The sequence below is a fragment of the Xyrauchen texanus genome, chromosome 1 (genome assembly GCF_025860055.1).
Source record: "Xyrauchen texanus isolate HMW12.3.18 chromosome 1, RBS_HiC_50CHRs, whole genome shotgun sequence".
NCBI lineage: Eukaryota > Metazoa > Chordata > Actinopteri > Cypriniformes > Catostomidae > Xyrauchen > Xyrauchen texanus.
The window spans coordinates 4923151-4942705 of record NC_068276.1 but is presented as its reverse complement, the minus strand read 5'-3'; the positions used below and the strand labels follow the sequence as shown (position 1 = coordinate 4942705).

The 19555-nt window shown below is 46.6% G+C and overlaps 1 protein-coding gene across 4 annotated transcripts in view; it reads right to left on the bottom strand.

Annotated features, from left to right (window-relative positions):
• The window catches only part of LOC127646650 (C-type mannose receptor 2-like), a 365416-nt gene extending 362389 nt beyond the window's left edge, over window positions 1–3027 (bottom strand). For 3 of the 4 annotated variants that reach the window (XR_007970950.1, XM_052130480.1, XM_052130690.1), the window contains exon 1: window positions 2959–3024. Coding sequence is in view for 1 of the 4 variants with exons in the window: in XM_052130608.1 (XP_051986568.1) it covers window positions 964–1331; window positions 1473–1823; window positions 2283–2660; window positions 2758–2794 (1134 nt within the window). In the remaining 3 variants the exon portion in view is untranslated. Of the gene's footprint in view, window positions 1–169; window positions 1332–1472; window positions 1824–2282; window positions 2661–2757; window positions 2797–2958 lie in introns of those variants that run through there. The other variant, XM_052130608.1, reaches the window with a different exon arrangement.
• Between the last annotated feature and the right edge of the window lie 16528 nt (window positions 3028–19555).

Sequence of the window (19555 nt, the reverse complement as noted above, 5' to 3'; positions counted from 1 at the left end):
AGAAAGTCATTCACACCTTGAATATCATGAGGGGGAATAAATGATGAGAAAATTGTCATGTTTGGGTAAACTATCCCTTTAAGTGTGAATTCAGTGTCCAAATGCTTTTTGGGAGCCGATATATGAAATCATACATTGAAATCAACTGACAATCTCTGTGTTATTCAGGATATTTATTTCCACACATTTCAAACACAAAACAGCAAAAACTGTAATGAAAAATAAAAGATATTACATATAAAAATATTGAGCAGAACATTAGGAGAAAATTGTCTTCATCAAGTCTTTATGAGACGAGTAGCAGATCTGCTGTGTTTGACTTCATCATTATTTCAAGACTTCATTATTCAAATATGACTGCAACATTACAAAGACAAGTATAAGTCCTCCCCAAACCAACAAAAGAGTAATGAACACACAGAAAAACAAGATCAATTACTGAACAAATAATAATAAAACATGAAAGTAGCTCCACTGATGGAGGTAGAGATGATGAAATACAGCTTGATTTAATCTTCATGCAAAACAAAAAAAAGGGAGAAAAACAGGAAATGTCAAACAAATTATTAAAATGAAATGTTTAGACACAAACAATTTGATGACAATCCAACCTCCTTCCACACCTCATTCACACGTGCTTTAAAAGATACATTTCAGTCTGACTAAAAATAATTCTTCATATAAACTATTTATTCTGACTGAAATATTAGGAATGTAAAGTCAGACTAACAGATCTAGATAATGCGATTACAGCTCGGCTTTATATGTGTTAATAGCTGCATAATTGACTTTGGCATTGTGTGTATTTACACTCCAGAAAGACAGAGGTGACGCACAACATGCATTTAAAACTTCCTCAGCTGACATCATTCCTTCAGATATTTGATAAAACATTGTGTCATGCAGCTCAATTACACAAAAACCACCTGAATTATAAAACTGTGCATGTAAACATACTGACAGTCACTCATCATAGTTGGTGCAGATGAAGTTGAGTTTGTGAGTTTGAGGAAGGCTGATCCAGCGCTGATCTCCTCCAGACTGAACTGCTCCAACTCTCACAGCATCACTGCAGTCTTCCACTCCTGTCCCGTTACCTGCAGCCCAGTTCTGATAACACAAGATCTCTCCATTCACCCAAAACCAGATGCCCAGAGTGCAGGAGTGACGTAGACCCAACCACACTTCAGCAGTGGAGGCTTTTCTGGCCACATTCATCACCCGACGCTGAATCTGTTCAGAGTTAACTGACACCAGATCCACATGATTCTCTCTGCAGTATCTCAGAGCTTCATTCCAGCTCAGATTCTGTTGAACCAAAACCAGTTTATCTGGACAAAAAAAAACAAAAAAACAGACCAAAACATCCAGAGATCAAAAACAGAAACACTTTAAAGGATTATATTTAAGGAGGAAGGACTTCATCAGGTTTACACCAGAATATTGTTTTGGGTGTGAGAAGATCTACTCACCTTCATGACAGACAAACTGAGATTTACTATCACAGCTCAAGTCACCCCATTGTCCACGGTCTGACTTGACCCAAACCAATGCACAGTTTTCATTCCCCCCAACATTATCAGGTATGTTTGACCTCCAGTTTCTGAATGAGGAGTTACTCTGATCTGACCACTCCCATGAGTCTCTGAACAGACCGATCCAGACTCCAGATGTTGTGAATGCATTAATCCTGATATTATTAATCTGTTCATTCTCATTCTGGTTCCTCACACTGACCAGATCTGTGTGATGCTCTCTGCAGTAAATCTGAGCAGCTCTCCACGTCATTGTCTGAAGTACAGGGATGAATCCTTTACTGCTGTCTTTATAAGAGAATAAATAAACAAATCTTGCTTTTGATTTACAGTAATTAAGAGACAAATTATGTGATTTCTGCACCATTATGTCACAACATGCAGTTGCAAAAATGTTTTACAAAAAGCTTTCTGAATACACCCTCTCTTTGTCATTGGTCAAATAAACAGATCGTCCCACCCCAAACTCACAACACTGGTTGAATCAATGACGCTGCATCAGATTGGCCGAGCCGCTCAAACAGAGCAATGTTGAAAGTGACATAAATCAACCTGTGAATGTCTTATGTATATTTGACTGCATATTAAACTGGGATAGGAGAAAGCATTTTAACATTGAACAAATAATGAAGTAAATAAATCACACTGTTTCTCACTGTTCAATCAAATGTTTTTAAAAGCAAATTATTTAAAAGATGAAGAGATTGTGTACAGCACATAATTCACACCACAGACTGCTGCACTCACCATTGTAACATATGAAAGGTAAATTGTTATTACAAGGATTATCATTCCATTGTCCAGGATTCATGTTACTACAGTCACCATCATGATTCGGTTGAGTCGGTGTCCAGTTACGATACTGTGAATTATTTCCTGTGTAGAACGCAGGGTCACCCAGAGACCACTTCCATTTATAACTGTCTGTCTTCTGCAGTCCAATCCAGACATGTTGAATCTGACCATCATTCACACTCTTCAGCAGATCTTCTATGTCATTCTTGTTGTTGATGGTGGCCAGATCTGTGTAATTCTCTCTGCAGTATCTCTGAGCTTCAGTCCAGCTCAAATTCTGATTCACAAAGTGATACTGACGTGGAACACATGCAGATGAACTGAAGACAGCTGAGAAGAGGAAAAATATTGAGACAAACACAAATAATTCACAGCGATGAGACTGATGTTAGTAAATCCAAAGAAAAAATAATACACACTCACTCACCTGAGAGAATAAAAGTGATGAATGTTTTTTGCTCCATTTCTGAGGAGATACAGACCATTAAAATCTCAGATATGAAAGTATGAAGTTCAGAGATTAATTCAAGATTAATGAACAGGTTTTAGCAATCAAATGAGATCATGAAAACCATAAAATGATAACAGAAAATAATGAAGAAGACAGTGACATTATAACAGGTCTTACTGGTTTAATGAAAGATCATGAGAGTTTCTCGTCCTCTAGTTGTGTCTGTTTCTCTCTTAATTCCTGTGTGTCTGTGTCTTCTTCCTTCATCAGTTCATACTGATATTCTGGATCTGTTCTTCAGCTCCTCCCATCAAGTGTGCGTGTATCACGCAAAACATTGTGTTCATTGTGTTTCTTCCTCATTAGGTTTTTTTGTTTTCTCAGCCAATAGATTTCTCTTCTGATGATGACATTGACCTTTAGTGTGTGTTCAGAGTGTTCAGCTGTAGGTGTGTGTGTGTGTGTGTGTGTGTGTGTTGTGTTGTGTTAAAATAAGAATATGTTGTGACTCTCAGGCTGCTTGATTTGAATAGGAAAGATAAAGAGTTTGTGAATGTGCATGTGTTATAACCGGAAACTAAATTCAAAACATTTGGTCTACAGATATTCATCAGGAAACTCAGTAACCAAAGAAACAAACGAATAATCATAATAATAATAATACATAAAATAAAATAATAAATAGAAACATTTGTCTTTAAGACTGTAAAATCTGAAATCACCTGAAAGGTTTGTCTGAGGGTCTCAGGGTAGAAAATATCATTAACACAGTATTAAAAAACATTATTAATCAATGGAAAATCCCCATAGTGATAGAAAAGTGTGTGTGTGTGCGTGTTTGTGTGCGTGAGTGTGTGCTTGCGTGCGTGTGTGTGCGTGAGTGTGTGTGTGTGTGCAGGTGTTATAAACAAATCCCAGTCAGGATATTACCTTTAAGTTAAACAAATAACAATTATTTGTGTTGTGTTTAAGTGCTTTTCTTAATTCATTACACTTTCAGAATTATGAACATTACAGTTAGTCAGGGACTCTCATTTGATAGACAAAATAGTCACGTCATGTTCAGGCCTACATGGAATCTGTACCCACAAGATTCTGCAGAAACCATCACAGTTCTTCAGGCGCAAGTAAACAATACTTCTAGTGAAATTGAACAAAGAACGGGTAACCACAATGACGGTCACAACCAAAAACAAGGTAGTGATTCAAATATGAGCTGTGACAACAAATAAAAGAGCGACAGCATAAATAAAGCAGCAAACATTAACAGATTAATTTGCATAATTCAGTATCAGAATGAGCTTCTCATGTACACAAGAGATTCTTTTGGTTATAGGAGAAACAAGTGCACACAGAACATTACAATGAGACAGAATATAAAACAAGGTAGGAGTATAAATAGACACATAATAGGACGTATAACAGAATGGTGTATGTACATGTGCAATTGCTAATGTATGTGCAAGGTAGGGGTATGTACAGTTATTGAATTAAATATGTGAATTTACATATGTATATGAGATATGCATTTACATTATTGCACTATGGGGGAGTCCTGAGGTAGTTTAATTGTTCATGAGGAAAATGGCCTGAGGGTAAAAAATGTTCTTGTGCTCTGTAGCGCCGGCCAGAGGGCAACAGTTCAAAGAGGGAATCATTCATTCGTGTCACGGTGCATTGCAGGGATCCCGAGTACCCATCATCTTATTATTATCCACAGATTCAAACCTTCAAAAGTGCTCAAGGTCAACAGAAATATAGTATAAAAAAACACAGCATACAATTCTGATGATGACAAAATAATTGTAAAACTAGAAAACCACACAAACTCACAATAAATAAATAAATAAAATAAAAAGTTGGACAACTTTTTTGAGATGATCCACCTAATTTGACTTTTTTGACTCCATTGTCCTCAACATCACTAACAATGTTCTGCAGGGTTGGCTTGGGGATAATAAGGGGTTATTCAAGAATCCCTTATCCCACAGTAGCTCTGCAACTTTTGGAAGTGGTTATTCTCAAACTCCTTTCCTTTGTCTTAGTGGGTTTTTGATGGGATTCCAAAGCGCAGTATGAAATCAGCTGTCATCCCAGATTTATTTCTGGTTTCATATGCCTGCATGATCTAAGTGAAATAGGCTATAATCTCGAGGATGTATTCTACTCCCCCCTTTTCTTTTCTCCAGGTGCATGTAGTCGATTGAAATTGTTTGGATTGGAGTTCTTGTTGTTCTGTTGGGCTCCTTTTGTCTTAAATATCGACACACTTTCGTGACAATGCTCCATCCTCTCTCATTCTCAGCTCCCAAATGTCCCATGTATTCATATAAGTTTTAGCAGATCATCTCTTTGAAGCTTTAAAAGGACAACTAGCTAGGTTCAGGAATGTTCATCTCTGATGTATCAATCAGCTCTTTAGGTAACGCATACAGTAAGGCATATGTGTTGCAGGTGATAGAGAAAAAGTCAAGCATCCCTTTTCTTAGGCTTTCAGAGCTCCTCTAATTTACTTTAGAACTTCTGGTTTGCACACCTGGGAACATTCTTTGTCGAAATCTTTAATGGACCTTTTCCAGGTCTCTATTTGAGAGTAAAGAGATAGATAGCCAATTCCTCTACCCAATGTTGACCTGTGGCATTGAGGTTTGTAGATTTCATGGCAGATGTCAGCAGGTTGTCATCACTGTAGACCATGAAGTGTGGAGCATGGAACAGGAAGTCACGGAAATGCTCTGTGATGGCCCATTTAAGTGCCAGGAACTCCAGCTTTACAGAGTGCAAATTAAGTTCTTCTCTGCAGGAGTCAGTGTTTGTGACCCATAGCCTACTACTCAGAGCTGACCTTCCATCCGTTGGTACAATACCGCCCCTAATCCTTGTTCTGAGGCATCTACTTGTAGTACAAATGGCCTCTCAATGTCTGGATATGCCACAATGGGTGGGTTTGACAGGGTGGGTTTGATATATTTCTATCCACTTGACTGGTTGTGATAGAAGTGGTTGTGAGGAAGGGCTTTCTCTATTCTTTGACTTGTTCTTCCTTTCCATTTGGGGTTTTGTCAACAGTTCACATAGAGGCTTTACAATGTGTGTGAAGTCAGCAATGTACAACCTGCAATAAATGAATAAACCCATGAGCTTTCTTACTTAAACACCCACCAGACAGTGGTGGGTGTTTTATGCTTAAGTACCAGTACAGCCTCAATTTCTTTGGGGTTCAAGATGTACCCCTGTTCAAAGATGTCACAACCAACATAACAGACTTCCCGCTTGAAAAACACATTTCTTGGTCCTCAGCTTGATATCGCACAGTTTCTGGCATTGAAGTACTCTTCTGATATCCTCAGTGTGCTTGTCAAAATCCCTAATGAAAACCAGCACATCATCCAGGTAGGGGTGCAGAAATCATCTCTTCATATAGGCATCCCTCCATGTATCACTGAAAAGTGGCAGGGACATTTGTGAGACAAAGTAGGATCGGCACCCACTCATAGGGCCCCCACAATGTTATCAATGAAGTGCAAGCTCTTCTTTTTCAATAGTATCCATTTGCAGAGTTGCAGAGCCATACATCACAGTAGTTCAGGCAAGCAGTCTCAGGTCAGAAGTTGGGGCAGAGCTAAAGGCAAAACAGCAATCATTGTGGAGAACACTCTCCACAATGTTATTGTCTTTGTAATAGCTTAATAAACCTATCATTATTTGGTGAACAATGAATCTGTATATTAATGCTTAGTTTTTAACCGCTTACTACTCAATCTGCGCAATTTGCATCTCTAGTTATTCTTATTAAAGCTTGTATTTTTATTTTATATATATATATATACGGCAACCTCCAAATACCGGCAGTCCCGGCTCCCCAGACACGGACCCCTTGCCTCCGGACCCATGACTGCTGTTTCCCTGCCGGCCAGTTCTGGCCAGAGGATGCCTACACAGGACATCCTCCTCAGTCACTAACAAGCTTCTGCCTCCCGACGCAACACTACCTGCTCCACCCCGCTGCGAAGTCCCGCTGGGTACATCAAAATCGATCGTCCCCTTAGTGCCCCTCGCACAGAGCTTGGACGCGTGGCTCTCACTTCCCAATCTGTCGCGCTAGTTGGTCAGGACAATCTGACTCGACTATGCGATTCAGATCACCAGGCCCCCGCCTCCCTTCGGCTGTATCCTCTTCACCACGGTGCACAGCAAAAATGCCAGCACCCTACGTGCAGAGATCGTGACTCTTTTACTCAAAGATGCGATATAGCCCGTCCCTCCATCTGAGATGAAGAAGGGTTTCTACAGCCCTTACTTCATCGTACCCAAAAAAAGGCAGCTTGCGAACGATCCTGGACTTGCGAGTTCTCAACCGGGCCTTGCACAAACTCCCATTAAAGCTGCTCACGCAAAAACACATTTTAACATGTGTTGTGGCAAAGAATTATCAACCAACCATTATCACTGCGTAAGAGACACTCTGACTCAAACAGTCTTTTAAAATTATTTATTCTTGCAAGAAGGACCCGGTCATTACACAAGAGTTAATCTGTGCCGTGAGTGGGACCCCGAAAGGGAGGGCTGACTTGTATTTTATACTCTTTTATCCCAAGGTTTTCTGACAGAAGCAGATCCTCCCCCTCTGCATCCCTCAGACACAGAGGCATTCCCCTGTAATGACTATTACTGATCAATGAGTATCAAAATTTCTACAACACATGCGCCTGGCATCAGGATTAATTCGCAGCGGTAGACCTGAAGGACGCGTACTTCCACGTCTCTATCTTGCATCAACACCGACCCTTCCTACGGTTCGCGTTCGACAGCCAGCCGTATCAGCACAATGTCCTCCCCTTCGGCCTGTCCCTGTCCCCTTATCAGACCCAGCCTTAGACCCAGCCTTATCGTTGCGGTGTCTGGTAGGTAGGTGTGGGTATCATTCCAAAATTTTCGATAACAATACCGATACCAATATCTTGACTTCGATACCGGTTCCTAAAGTATAATTTTTTAGATACATTGGTCGGGAAAAAAAAACCTGCAGGAAAACGAGGAACACAGGTATTACCGCTGTTTGGATGCTAGGTGGTAGTATGGAATAAGTTTCGGTAAACATGGTTAGGGTTAAGCTTATACAATAAAGTAAGACACCTTGATTTAAAACTTAAAATAAAAGTTCAAATGAAACTGGAAAAAATAAGTGCATTTAAAATGTATTGTTGAACTTTTTGAAAGATGGCTTTACAACAGTTGTGAACATCTCTATGGCAAAGAAGCTTCATCCGTGAATTCCCCTTTCGGATTATGAGCACACTCCACGAGGAGTGTAGCGTCCTCTTGGGCTCTAACCAATGGCGCCACTCTAGCAGACATCTGCAGGGCAGCGGTCTGGGCAACACCCAATACCTACGCACAAGATTTTATAATCTCCGGGTTGAGCCGATTTCGTCCTGTGTGTTGTCAGGTAAGAACAGGTAAGTATCCGGGGCAGCTGGCCGGGTGTACCACTTGCGTACAGTGCCTTTCCCCTCTGGGAGGGGAAGACGTGCACTTTTTAACCCATGTGAGTCCACGAGACGGTGGACCCTGGATGTCCTTCCTCCCTAGACCTGTGGCTGGCAAATTCGGTGGAGGAATTCGTAGCCGGGCCCATTATGTGTGCTAGGATGCCCTGCACTGGGGTAAGTGCTTCACATGTGCTGGTTACCTGTGATAACCCCCCGTGATGTATTTTCTGCAGTACGGTTTCCTTGTCGGTAGATCTGTGTCTTCCTTGGGCAGAGCTCCCTTTAAGATTGTGGAGCTCCTCCCCTCCGGTTAGGACCAACAATGGCACCTCTTCCACATAATCTCAAATGTTAACCTACCCTTCAGGCAGGATGTGGTCGCCACGATGTCTTTTACTCCTGGGAAAGAACACCTTCCCTGATGCAAATACATGTGGCCCCAGCCGAAAACTTTTTCACTCTTTGGGGAGAAATATGAGAGAAAGGGACGTGGCTGGCACGGCCTGTTCCCAAAGTAGATACGTCTGTATGTCTGTTTTACAGGTTTGTTTTCTAAACTCTAAACTCTAAAATCAATTTAAATAAAAAATTATATAAAATACATGGGTGTCTAAATATGGATTGATCAAGATACAAAATACCCAAAACATATGAAAGATATTTGAACAGAACATTGGGAGAAAAGAATGTCTTCATCGATACATAAATCTTTAGTACCTTCATAGTTGGTGCAGATTGAAGTTGAGTTTGTAAGTTTGAGGAAGGCTGATCCAGCGCTGATCTCCTCCAGACTGAACTGCTCCAACTCTCACAGCATCACTGAAGTCTTCCACTCCTGTCCTGTGACTAGCAGCGCAGTTCTGATAACACACAACCGACCCCACTCAACCAGATCCACATGTTCATGGCACAATAGTGGTGTAAACCCAACCACACTTCAGCAGTTGAGGCATTTTTAACCACATTCATCACCCAATGCTGAATCTGTTCAGAGTGAACTGACACAAGATCCAAATGATTTATTGCCGTATCTCAGAGCTTCTGTCCAGCTCAGATTCTGTTTAACCAAAACCAGTTTATCTGGACATAAAACAGTCAACAAATCAACTATGAGAGAAATCAAAAACAGAAAAACGCTAAAGGATTCACCCCAACCCCCCCATCAGTTCATACTGATATTCTGCATATGTTCTTCAGCTCCTCCCATCAAGTGTGCGTGTATCACTCAAAACATTGTGTTCATTGTGTTTCTTCCTAATGAAATATGTTTCCTCTCTCAGCCAACAGATTTCTCTTCTGATGGTGACATTGACCTTTATTGTAAGAGAGTCTATAGCTGCAGGCGTGTGTATGTAAATAAAGACAGCAGAGTTTTTGAATGTGAGTGTTGTGTTACTACTGGTTACAGAATTCAAAACATTTGGTCTATAGATAAACATATTCATCAGAAAAATCAGTAAACAAAAGGATCAAGCAAATAAACAAAAAAAAATCCTGTTTATTTTAGTTTTTCTGCTTAAAATGTCCCCACAAGGATAGTAAAATCAAACACATTGTGGTGACAGTCCTCATGTGGAAAACTCTTATTAAACAAACTAAACAATGTCTAAATGAAAATCAAAAACTGTGAAAAGGTTTGTGTGTGTGTACATTTGTGTTATAAACAAATCCCTGTCAGGATATCATGTTTAATAAGAGTTAGTGTATACTGTATGTTTTTGTTCATTCTTGGCACCATTACAGCATCAGAATAATAAACAGTAGCAGAAATGACAGTAAGTCAGTGACTCTCATTTGATAGTCAAAATAGTCACGGTCATTTTTAGGTCTACATGAAACCTGTACCAGAGGATCTGAGCAAAGCGGAGAGGTGTGACACTCTGCTCAATAACCCGCTCCATGTGAGTGTGCTCCACTCAACCGCTCACGACCCAAAAGAACACTCCACTCAAGTATCACTCACCGGTAGAAAAAGTTTACTCAAATCCCTTTCCGACATGAAATGTCTCTGTAGTATACTTGTTTACAAGTATGTACACAGGGGGTGGCTACATTGGCATGAGCAACTGCCCCTTTGCCCACATGGGCTGAGGTGCCCCTCTGGGTGAAATATAGACTATAGTCAGACATTTATTAAATTATCAAACGCTTACTAACATACACATCTGAAATGATGTGATTGTATTGTTGTGTTTTAGTATATAAAATCTCACTGTTTATTTTGTAATGGTTCACAACGGCTGTTAGAAAATCGTGTCTATCAGACCTTCATTATCATTAGAAATCAGTTCAATATTTCTCTTTTAGCACATATGTCACTGAACATCTTCAAATAAAGTTTTCATTTCTTTTTATTTCTACATACCTTCATATACACTAGTGATGGAAAGATCTGATCATTTTACTGACTTGGATCTTTGATTCTCATTCAGCAAAATGAAAGAATCTTTATTCAAGTCATTTCGTTCATTTGAGCAAAATGTATCTAAAATGTAAAAATGTTCAATCGCCAAATCCCCCCTAACACGTCTACTAACGCAAACTTTGATTATAGTCCCAATAAAGAAAAAAATATAATGCAGCCAAGGACAAATAATGAGATTAGTTCACCTCTGGATTGAATCTTCTTGTCCGAGTCATTCGTTCTTTTGTCACGCGACAGCCGTATTCGAGCAGTGCATAGCATATACGTCTGTTATGTGATAAAAGAACAAAGGACTCGGACCAAAAGAGTTGAAAGGTGAACTAATCATTTCTGTTTCCTGTACAGCGCCTATGCGGTTTTCACATAACAAAAGAATGGAGGTTGTGCAATGCGCATGCATGGTCAACACAAAATGAACAAATCACACTCTGAGACTACTCCGTTCTTTTGAGACACATAAAAGATTAATTCAAAATGAACGAATCGTTCATGAATGACCCATCACTACTTTAAAGACACCAAACATGCATCTACAAGTGATCAAACATATGTGTTGTGGTGCAGAAACTATCATATATACGGGAAAGTTCACACTTGTGACACATCCGACAGAAAACTACAGTCTTTTCAACTTTAAAGTTTGTTATGAGTCGTTTATGGCAATAATGAAAACATGGACTGTATCAGGAAAAATATTACATGTAAAAGTGAAATTCATAATTGTTCTTCAGTTGTCTCCATGGAACGATTATACTGTAGATTTCATACATAATAATTTAATGCATTTGGGTCTGTAAATTAAAATTGTCACGAACCCCTTTCCTCTGCCCCATCTCCGCTTCCTCGAGCACGCACCCATACACTCCGCGAGCATGCTCGCTTCCCGCTCCCTCGCTCCGCCCCTTGAGCGTGCAGCTCTTTTTCCTCCCTCGAGCACTCACGCTCCTTTTGCTATTACGAGCTCTCGCTCGTAAACTCTCTCCCCCCTCTGACTCATGCTCGCTTCTCACGCGCACCAGCCTGAACATTATGACCACTTGCACTCACGCGCTTCCTATCCCCACACATTAGATTCACCTGCACTCGTCTCATCACCTTCATTGTTCACACCTGCACCTTCCCCTATAAATACCCAGCACTTCCGTTTCACGGGTGTTGGTTATTGTATTGTATTTAGTTCCCCGTATCGTTGCCCTGCTAGTCTCGTCTAGTTTTGACCTCCCTACTGTTTTACCTCTTAGCTTGCCAACTTGTTCCCCTGTCTCCGTTCCCACTTGTCCCTAGTTGTTAACTGTTTTCCCGTCTACGACCCTCTTGTTTATATCATTGATTCCCCTGCTCCGACCTTACGCTCCCCCTTGACCATTCTCTCTGGATTAACCCTGTTTGTACTTCTGCCTGCTTTTATTACTGAATAAAAGCAGTTTTTCATCACATTGTGACTGTCTCAACTTGTGTGTGTGTACTCGGGTTACAGAATAACCAACCTCACCGTAGACAGTCACAATGCGTCCACGCGGATGTTTCAGCGCAGCTCACTAGAGCGGAGAGGCACGTCACATTCGGCGCAAGGAGCTACAGTTTGGAGGCAGGACCAAGCGCCACGGCCCAGGGGCAGCAGGTATGTGCGTTGTCTGATTTATGTCACACTGTTTCACCTGTGTCTGCCCCTGAGCCCGCTTATGCCTCCAGCGCATTTCTGAGCGCCGTGAGCCTTCAACCCCTGAGAGGTTTGACGGCTCTTCGGACGCTGACCAAGGGGTTTTTCTGCGAGGCAGCGGTTGTGTAACCCATAACCCGCCCTCGGCATTATGGACCCAGCGGCCCAACTCGTGGGTTTAGCGTCAGGGAGCCAAACCGTGGAGGCTTATATTATGGATTTTTGTGTCCTGGCGTACCAGGTGAATTTTAATGAGGTGGCTCTGAAGACCATTTTTCAATGTGGTCTGAATGAGCCAACCTCATCATTAATGCCTGGTGGTCGCTGCCCCCTTAACCTGGCTCAGTTTATTGACCTCGCCCTACTGTACTCTGGTTCCTCGTTCACTGTGGGGGAGGCAGACACTGAACCAGCGCTCCACACCAAGACCCCCGTCTCGAAGCCTACCACGGCCCCAGTCCCGAGGCCTGTCACGGCCCCAGTCCCTAAGCCTGACACGGCCCCAGTCCCTAAGCCTGACACGGCCCCAGTCCCTAAGCCTGACACGGCCCCAGTCCCTAAGCCTGACACGGCCCCAGTCCCGAGGCCTGTCACGGCCCCAGCCTCGAAGCCTGGCACGGCCAACGAGCCGGCGCCCATGCCCGCCACGGCCAACGAGCCGGCGCCCATGCCCGCCACGGCCAACGAGCCGGCGCCCATGCCCGCCACGGCCAACGAGCCAGCGCCCCTGCCTGCCACGGCCGGTGAGCCAGCGCCCCTGCCTGCCACGGCCGGTGAGCCAGCGCCCATGTCTGCCACGGTCAGCGAGCCAGCGCCTGTAGCCTCGACCCCCCCTGAGCCAGCGCCTGTAGCCTCGACCGTCCCCATGGCCACGTCCCCTGTTGGCCGAAGACGTAAGAGAAGGAAGAGGGCCCCTTCTCCCCAGTCTCGTCTGGTGCTCAAGACCTCTGCTCCGCCCTCCGAGTCTCCCACGGCTCTGCAGACCTCTGCTCCGCCCTCCGAGTCTCCCACGGCTCTGCAGACCTCTGCTCCGCCCTCCGAGTCTCCCACGGCTCTGCAGACCTCTGCTCCGCCCTCCGAGTCTCCCACGGCTCTGCAGACCTCTGCTCCGCCCTCCGAGTCTCCCACGGCTCTGCCGGGTTCTGCTCCGCCCTCAGAGTCTCCCACGGCTCTGCCGGGTTCTGCTCCGCCCTCAGAGTCTCCCACGGCTCTGCCGGGTTCTGCTCGCCCCTCTGAGCCCTCCCGGGCTCCGCCTCACGAGTCTCCAAGGGCCCCTCACGAGCCTCCCAGAGCTCTACCCCTCAAGTCCCTCAGGGCTCCACCCCTCAAGCCTCTCACGGCTTCGCCTCTCGAGTCTCTCAGGGCTCCATCCCTCGAGTCTTTCATGGCTCCACCCCTCAAGCCTCTCACGGCTTCGCCTCTCGAGTCTCTCAAGGCTCCATCCCTCGAGTCTTTCATGGCTCCACCCCTCAAGCCTCTCACGGCTTCGCCCCTCGAGTCTCTCAAGGCTCCATCCCTCGAGTCTTTCATGGCTCCACCCCTCAAGCCTCTCACGGCTTCGCCTCTCGAGTCTCTCAGGGCTCCATCCCTCGAGTCTTTCATGGCTCCACCCCTCAAGCCTCTCACGGCTTCGCCTCTCGAGTCTCTCAGGGCTCCATCCCTCAAGCCTCTCACGGCTCGCCTCTCGAGTCTCTCAGGGCTCCATCCCTCGAGTCTTTCATGGCTCCACCCCTCAAGCCTCTCACGGCTTCGCCTCTCGAGTCTTTCAGGGCTCCATCCCTCGAGTCTTTCATGGCTCCACCCCTCAAGCCTCTCACGGCTTCGCCTCTCGAGTCTCTCAGGGCTCCTCCGCCTCTCAGGGCGTCCCCTCTCGAGTCTTTCATGGCTCCACCCCTCAAGCCTCTCCCGGCTTCGCCTCTCGAGTCTCTCAGGGCTCCTCTGCCTCTCAGGGCTCCGCCCCTCGAGTCTCTCAGGGCTCCTCCCCTCTCAAGCCTCTCAGGGCTCCCCTCTCGAGTCTTTCAGGGCTCCTCCTCCTCTCAAGCCTCTCAGGGCTTCGTCTCTCGAGTCTTTCAAGGCTCCCCCTCAAGCCTCTCGAGCCTCCCAGGGCTCGGCCACTAGAGGCTCCTATGGCTCCGCCTCCCGAGCCTCCTACGGCTCCCCTCCAGAGCCTCCTACGGCTCCACCTCCCGAGCCTCCCAGGGCTCGGCCACTAGAGGCTCCTATGGCTCTGCCTCCCGAGCCTCCTACGGCTCCCCTCCAGAGCCTCCTACTGGCTCCACCTCCCGAGCCTCTCATGGCTCTGCTCCCAAAGACTCCAGAGCTTCCTAGGGCTCCGCCTCTTGAGCCTTCCACGGCTCCACCACCCGAGCCTCCTACAGCTCTGCTCCCTAAGACTCCAGAGCCTTCTAGAGATTCACCTCTCGAGCCTCCTACGGCTCCGCCTCTCGAGCCTTCCACGGCTCCACCACCCGAGCCTCCTACAGCTCTGCTCCCTAAGACTCCAGAGCCTTCTAGAGATTCGCCTCTGGAGCCTCCTGCGGCTCCGCCTCTAAAGCCTCCTGCGGCTCCACCTCCAGAGCCTTCCAGGGCTTCACCTCTGGAGCCTCCTACGGCGCCACCTCCCCCGGCTCTGCCTCCAGAGCCTACCAGGGCTTCACTCCTGGAGCCTTCTACAGCGCCACCTCCCACGGCATTACCTCCCCCGGCTCTGCCTCCAGAGCCTACCAGGGCTTCACTCCTGGAGCCTTCTACAGCGCCACCTCCCACGGCGTCACCTCCCTCGGCTCTGCCTCCAGAGCCTTCCAGGGCTTCACCTCTGGAGCCTCCTACGGCGCCACCTCCATGGGCTCCACTTCCTGAGCCTTCCAGGCCTTCAGCCCCTAAAGCCTCCTTCGGCTCCACCTCCAGAGCCCACCAGGGCCTCGCCCCTGGGGCCTCCTGCGACTCCACCTCCCTCGGCTCCGTCTCCTGAGCCTTCCTCGTCTCTGCCTCTGGAGCCCCCCGAGCCTCCCTCGGCGCCGCCTCTTCTGTCTCTCAATTCCCCGCCTGCCGAGTCTCTCACGGCTCCGCCTTCCAAGGCTCAGTCTCCCAAGTCCTCCACGACTCCGCCTTTCACGGCTCAGCCCCCTGAAACCTTTCCTCACTGGGTCTTGCCTGCTCCCCTTGTTACTGTTCCTCTACCTGTCCTGTGGCCTCTTCCCTGGCCTCCGGACCCTATTCCTGTCCGGTGGTCACCTTCCAGACCCCCGGACCCAGTCCCTGTCCTCCAGTCACCTTCCAGACCCCCGGACCCAGTCCCTGTCCTCCAGTCGCCTTCCAGACCTCCTGACCCAGTCTCTGCCCTATGGCTGCCCCCTAGACCTCCCGACAACCCGCCTGTCCACTATGTTCCCCTTGACCTTGTCTTGAACTGCCCATTGACCCCCATGGACTGTTTCATCTCCCTTTTGTGCCTTCTGCCCCCGCGAGCTCACACGCTCGTTCTGCTCCCCGCGAGCTCACGCTCGTTCTGTCCCCTCGAGCTCTCACGCTCGTTCTGTCCCCTCGAGCTCTCACGCTCGTTCTGTCCCCTCGAGCTCTCACGCTCGTTCTGTCCCCACGAGCTCTCACGCTCGTTCTGTTCCCTCGCGCTCCTCGCAGCCGAGCACGGCCGTCAGGAGCCGTCCTATTCAGAGGGGGGAGTACTGTCATGAACCCCTTTCCTCTGCCCCATCTCCGCTTCCTCGAGCACGCACCCATACACTCCGCGAGCATGCTCGCTTCCCGCTCCCTCGCTCCGCCCCCTTGAGCGCGTACGCTCTTTTTCCTCCCTCGAGCACTCACGCTCCTTTTGCTATTACGAGCTCTCGCTCAGTAAACTCTCTCCCCTCTGACTCATGCTCGCTTCTCACGCAGCACCAGCCTGAACATTATGACCACTTGCACTCACGCGCTTCCTATCCCCACACATTAGATTCACCTGCACTCGTCTCATCACCTTCATTGTTCACACCTGCACCTTCCCCTATAAATACCCAGCACTTCCGTTTCACGGGTGTTGGTTATTGTATTGTATTTAGTTCCCCGTGATCGTTGCCCTGCTAGTCTCGTCTAGTTTTGACCTCCCTACTGTTTTACCTCTTAGCTTGCCAACTTGTTCCCCTGTCTCCGTTCCCACTTGTCCCTAGTTGTTAACTGTTTTCCCGTCTACGACCCTCTTGTTTATATCATTGATTCCCCTGCTCCGACCTTACGCTCCCCCTTGACCATTCTCTCTGGATTAACCCTGTTTGTACTTCTGCCTGCTTTTATTACGAATAAAAGCAGTTTTTCATCACATTGTGACTGTCTCAACTTGTGTGTGTGTACTCGGGTTACAAAAATGAGCAATTTCTCATGCTAAATTTGTGTTCAGTTTTAAAGGGTGTATTAATTATCCAGAAAAGAGCAGTGAATGTTTCTCTTTTTCAGTATTGTTACTTGATTAATATTCCCTACAATTTTATATGTATGAATTGTATGCAATCTAAAGGACTGTGATTAATTATATAATAATTACTATATTAGTAGATATCATGTGCCACCTTTGTTTTTCTTTTATATTTTTAAAGCAGCATAAATTGAATCTTGACTTTATATGCATCAAACGATCATGTCTTGTGCATGCGCTCTTTATATGTACAGCAGAGTTTAACCATGAAAAATATTCTTCATGCATAAAGTGAGATTTTGTCCAATACTGTATATATTAGATGAAATCATGTTTAAAGTTCCCAAAACAAATAATAAAGATTTAATGAATGAATTAAACTCCCTTAAGAAATCTTTTCTAATGTACAATCATTTATTGCTTTTTTCTCTGCACATGAATGCAGCAAGCAATGTCAGAAGATATTATCCGCAACCACTAATCTAGAGTCAGTTTTTTATGCTTTACTTCTGTCCAGGGCTCTGCTGTTTAAAATGAGAGAACTCGCATGTTGTTATAAATAAGCGCCACTTCTGTATTCGACTTCGTGAACTAGTCTGGGGGTAAAAAGTGCACATTTTAAGAGGTCTCATGAGGGAAAGAGGCGCGGCCTAGGAGGGTTCAGCCTCCTGGCACCTCTCAGGAACCTGATGATCAGGTCGTGCTTACCAAAGGACTTACCTTCAACTGTGTTGTAGTGCGCTGCTATAGCAGCTATGTACACCTTCAGGGTGGAGGGGGACAGCCGACCCTCCAGCTTCTCCTGCAGGAAGGAAAGCATTGACCCAACTGCGCAACTCTGGGGGTCTTCGCAATGGGAAGAATACCACTTAACGAACACACGGCACTTATGGGAATACAGCTGCCTGAGTGATTGTGTTTATCAGATGGTGCCCTGTCCCTGAGAATGAAGGTTTGGGGGGCGTGGCCATAAGCAGCACCCTGAACCCAAGAACCAATCATCTAGCCACAAGGACTCAGGGGAGGACAGAGGGTTCCAGTTCAACCCGATACTCACAGTGGCCTGGACAAGCATAGCGGGTAGCTCTACTTCGGCCTCATGCACTGGGCATGCAGAAGGAGAGAAAGCTGCTGGAATGCGCCGTGTATCCAAAAGCATACGCTTCTTCGAGGTGAATGGAACAGCAGTAGCATTCAGCTCCCTGATACACAACCGCTCCGTTCCGCTTGGAAAAAAAACTCTGAATAAGAGTGGGAATTCCAGCTCCTTTTATACCCGTATATCCGTGGGAGAGGCAAATTCCACTTGCCAATTCTCATTGGCCTTTTCTCAAAGATTCGTGGTGTTTGGAGCTCCCAAGAGCGACCCCTAGTGTCACTACATCGACACAGCGTCGAGTGAGTGACAGAAGGGGAACACTGACATTTTCTTTGTTAATGTGTTAATTAATGAGTGATAAGTAATCATGTTTACCATCACAGGTCCAATCATCCCAGTTGCCTTTTATCTTTCATGATCCAAAGCACTGCACAGTTTTCATTCCCCCCACCATTATCAGGTATGTTTGGCCTCCAGATTGTTCGTGGAGGGCACCTTTTACTGCCCGGAACCGGTCTCCTCGCTTCTCCGCTCTCAGTACCCTGGATGGTGGGGCGGTCCACGGATTCACGGAGGTCCCTCAGGTGGGCCAGGTGGCCCGGTATTCCCCTCCAAAGCCTACAGCGCCACTGGACAGGCAGCCTCCACCCTGCATGCCATAGCTCTCCTGCAAGTTCACCACACCAAGGCACTTAAAGATCTGCACCTGTCCCGATCCCGATAAGCTGCAGGAAATGCACCCTGCCTCCAACCTCACTCTCAGAGCTACGAGGGTCACAGCGCAAGCACTCGGGCGGGTGATGGCCACCCTCGTGGTCCAGGAACGCCATTTGTGGCTGATTTGGTTGAGATGCGCGACATTGACAAGGTACAATTTCTCAACGCACCCGTCTCCCAATTCGGCCTTTTCGGCAACACCGTCAACGACTTCACCCAGCAATTTCCGGCAGTGAAGAGGCAGACAGAAGCTATATCTCACATCATGCCGCGCCGCCCCCTCAAAGCAGCCAGCGCCACGTCTGCCCGCCGAGGGCGCCCCCTGTGACTAAACCAGGCAGCTCCACTTCAAACGGGCCCAGCTCTCAGCCCCAGTGTCAAGTGCCCCACAGGCGGTGTACGCCCCTGTCTTCAGGACCCCGTCTAGGACCCTGAGACGGAAGACCCGGGCAGTCATATGTTCGCTCCGGAGCTGGTACCAAGACCACTCCATCCCCCAGTGAAGGGCCGGGATGAAAACCCTTGTTTACCTTATTCTTTGTTGCCGCACCACCTTCGGGCTGCGCTACCCACAATGTTAATAAAAGAGCGATTTCCTCACTTCCTGGGTCATCTAGCTGTGCCGTTCTCACTGCACGCCAGCACCAAAGTCTTACAGTCCTGTCTCCTAGGACGAAGTCATCACGTCCCTACAGTCCCTACAGGACCCCCTGCCGGGTGTGCGGAGCAAGGTAAGTGCTTTGAGTCTTTCTCAGCACCCAAGCCTTGGGACATGCTTCTGCCTCCCGACACATTATTACCTGCTCCCTCCCGCTGCGAAGCCCCACCCGGTACGCCACAGGCTGAACTACACTGCTGTAATGGCTGGGAACTTATCTCTGCTCCTCAATGCAAAAACCCGAATTAATCCACATTCCGGCCTCCCTTTTATACCTGTATGTCAGGGGGAGTCGCATGCAAATTCTACTCGCCA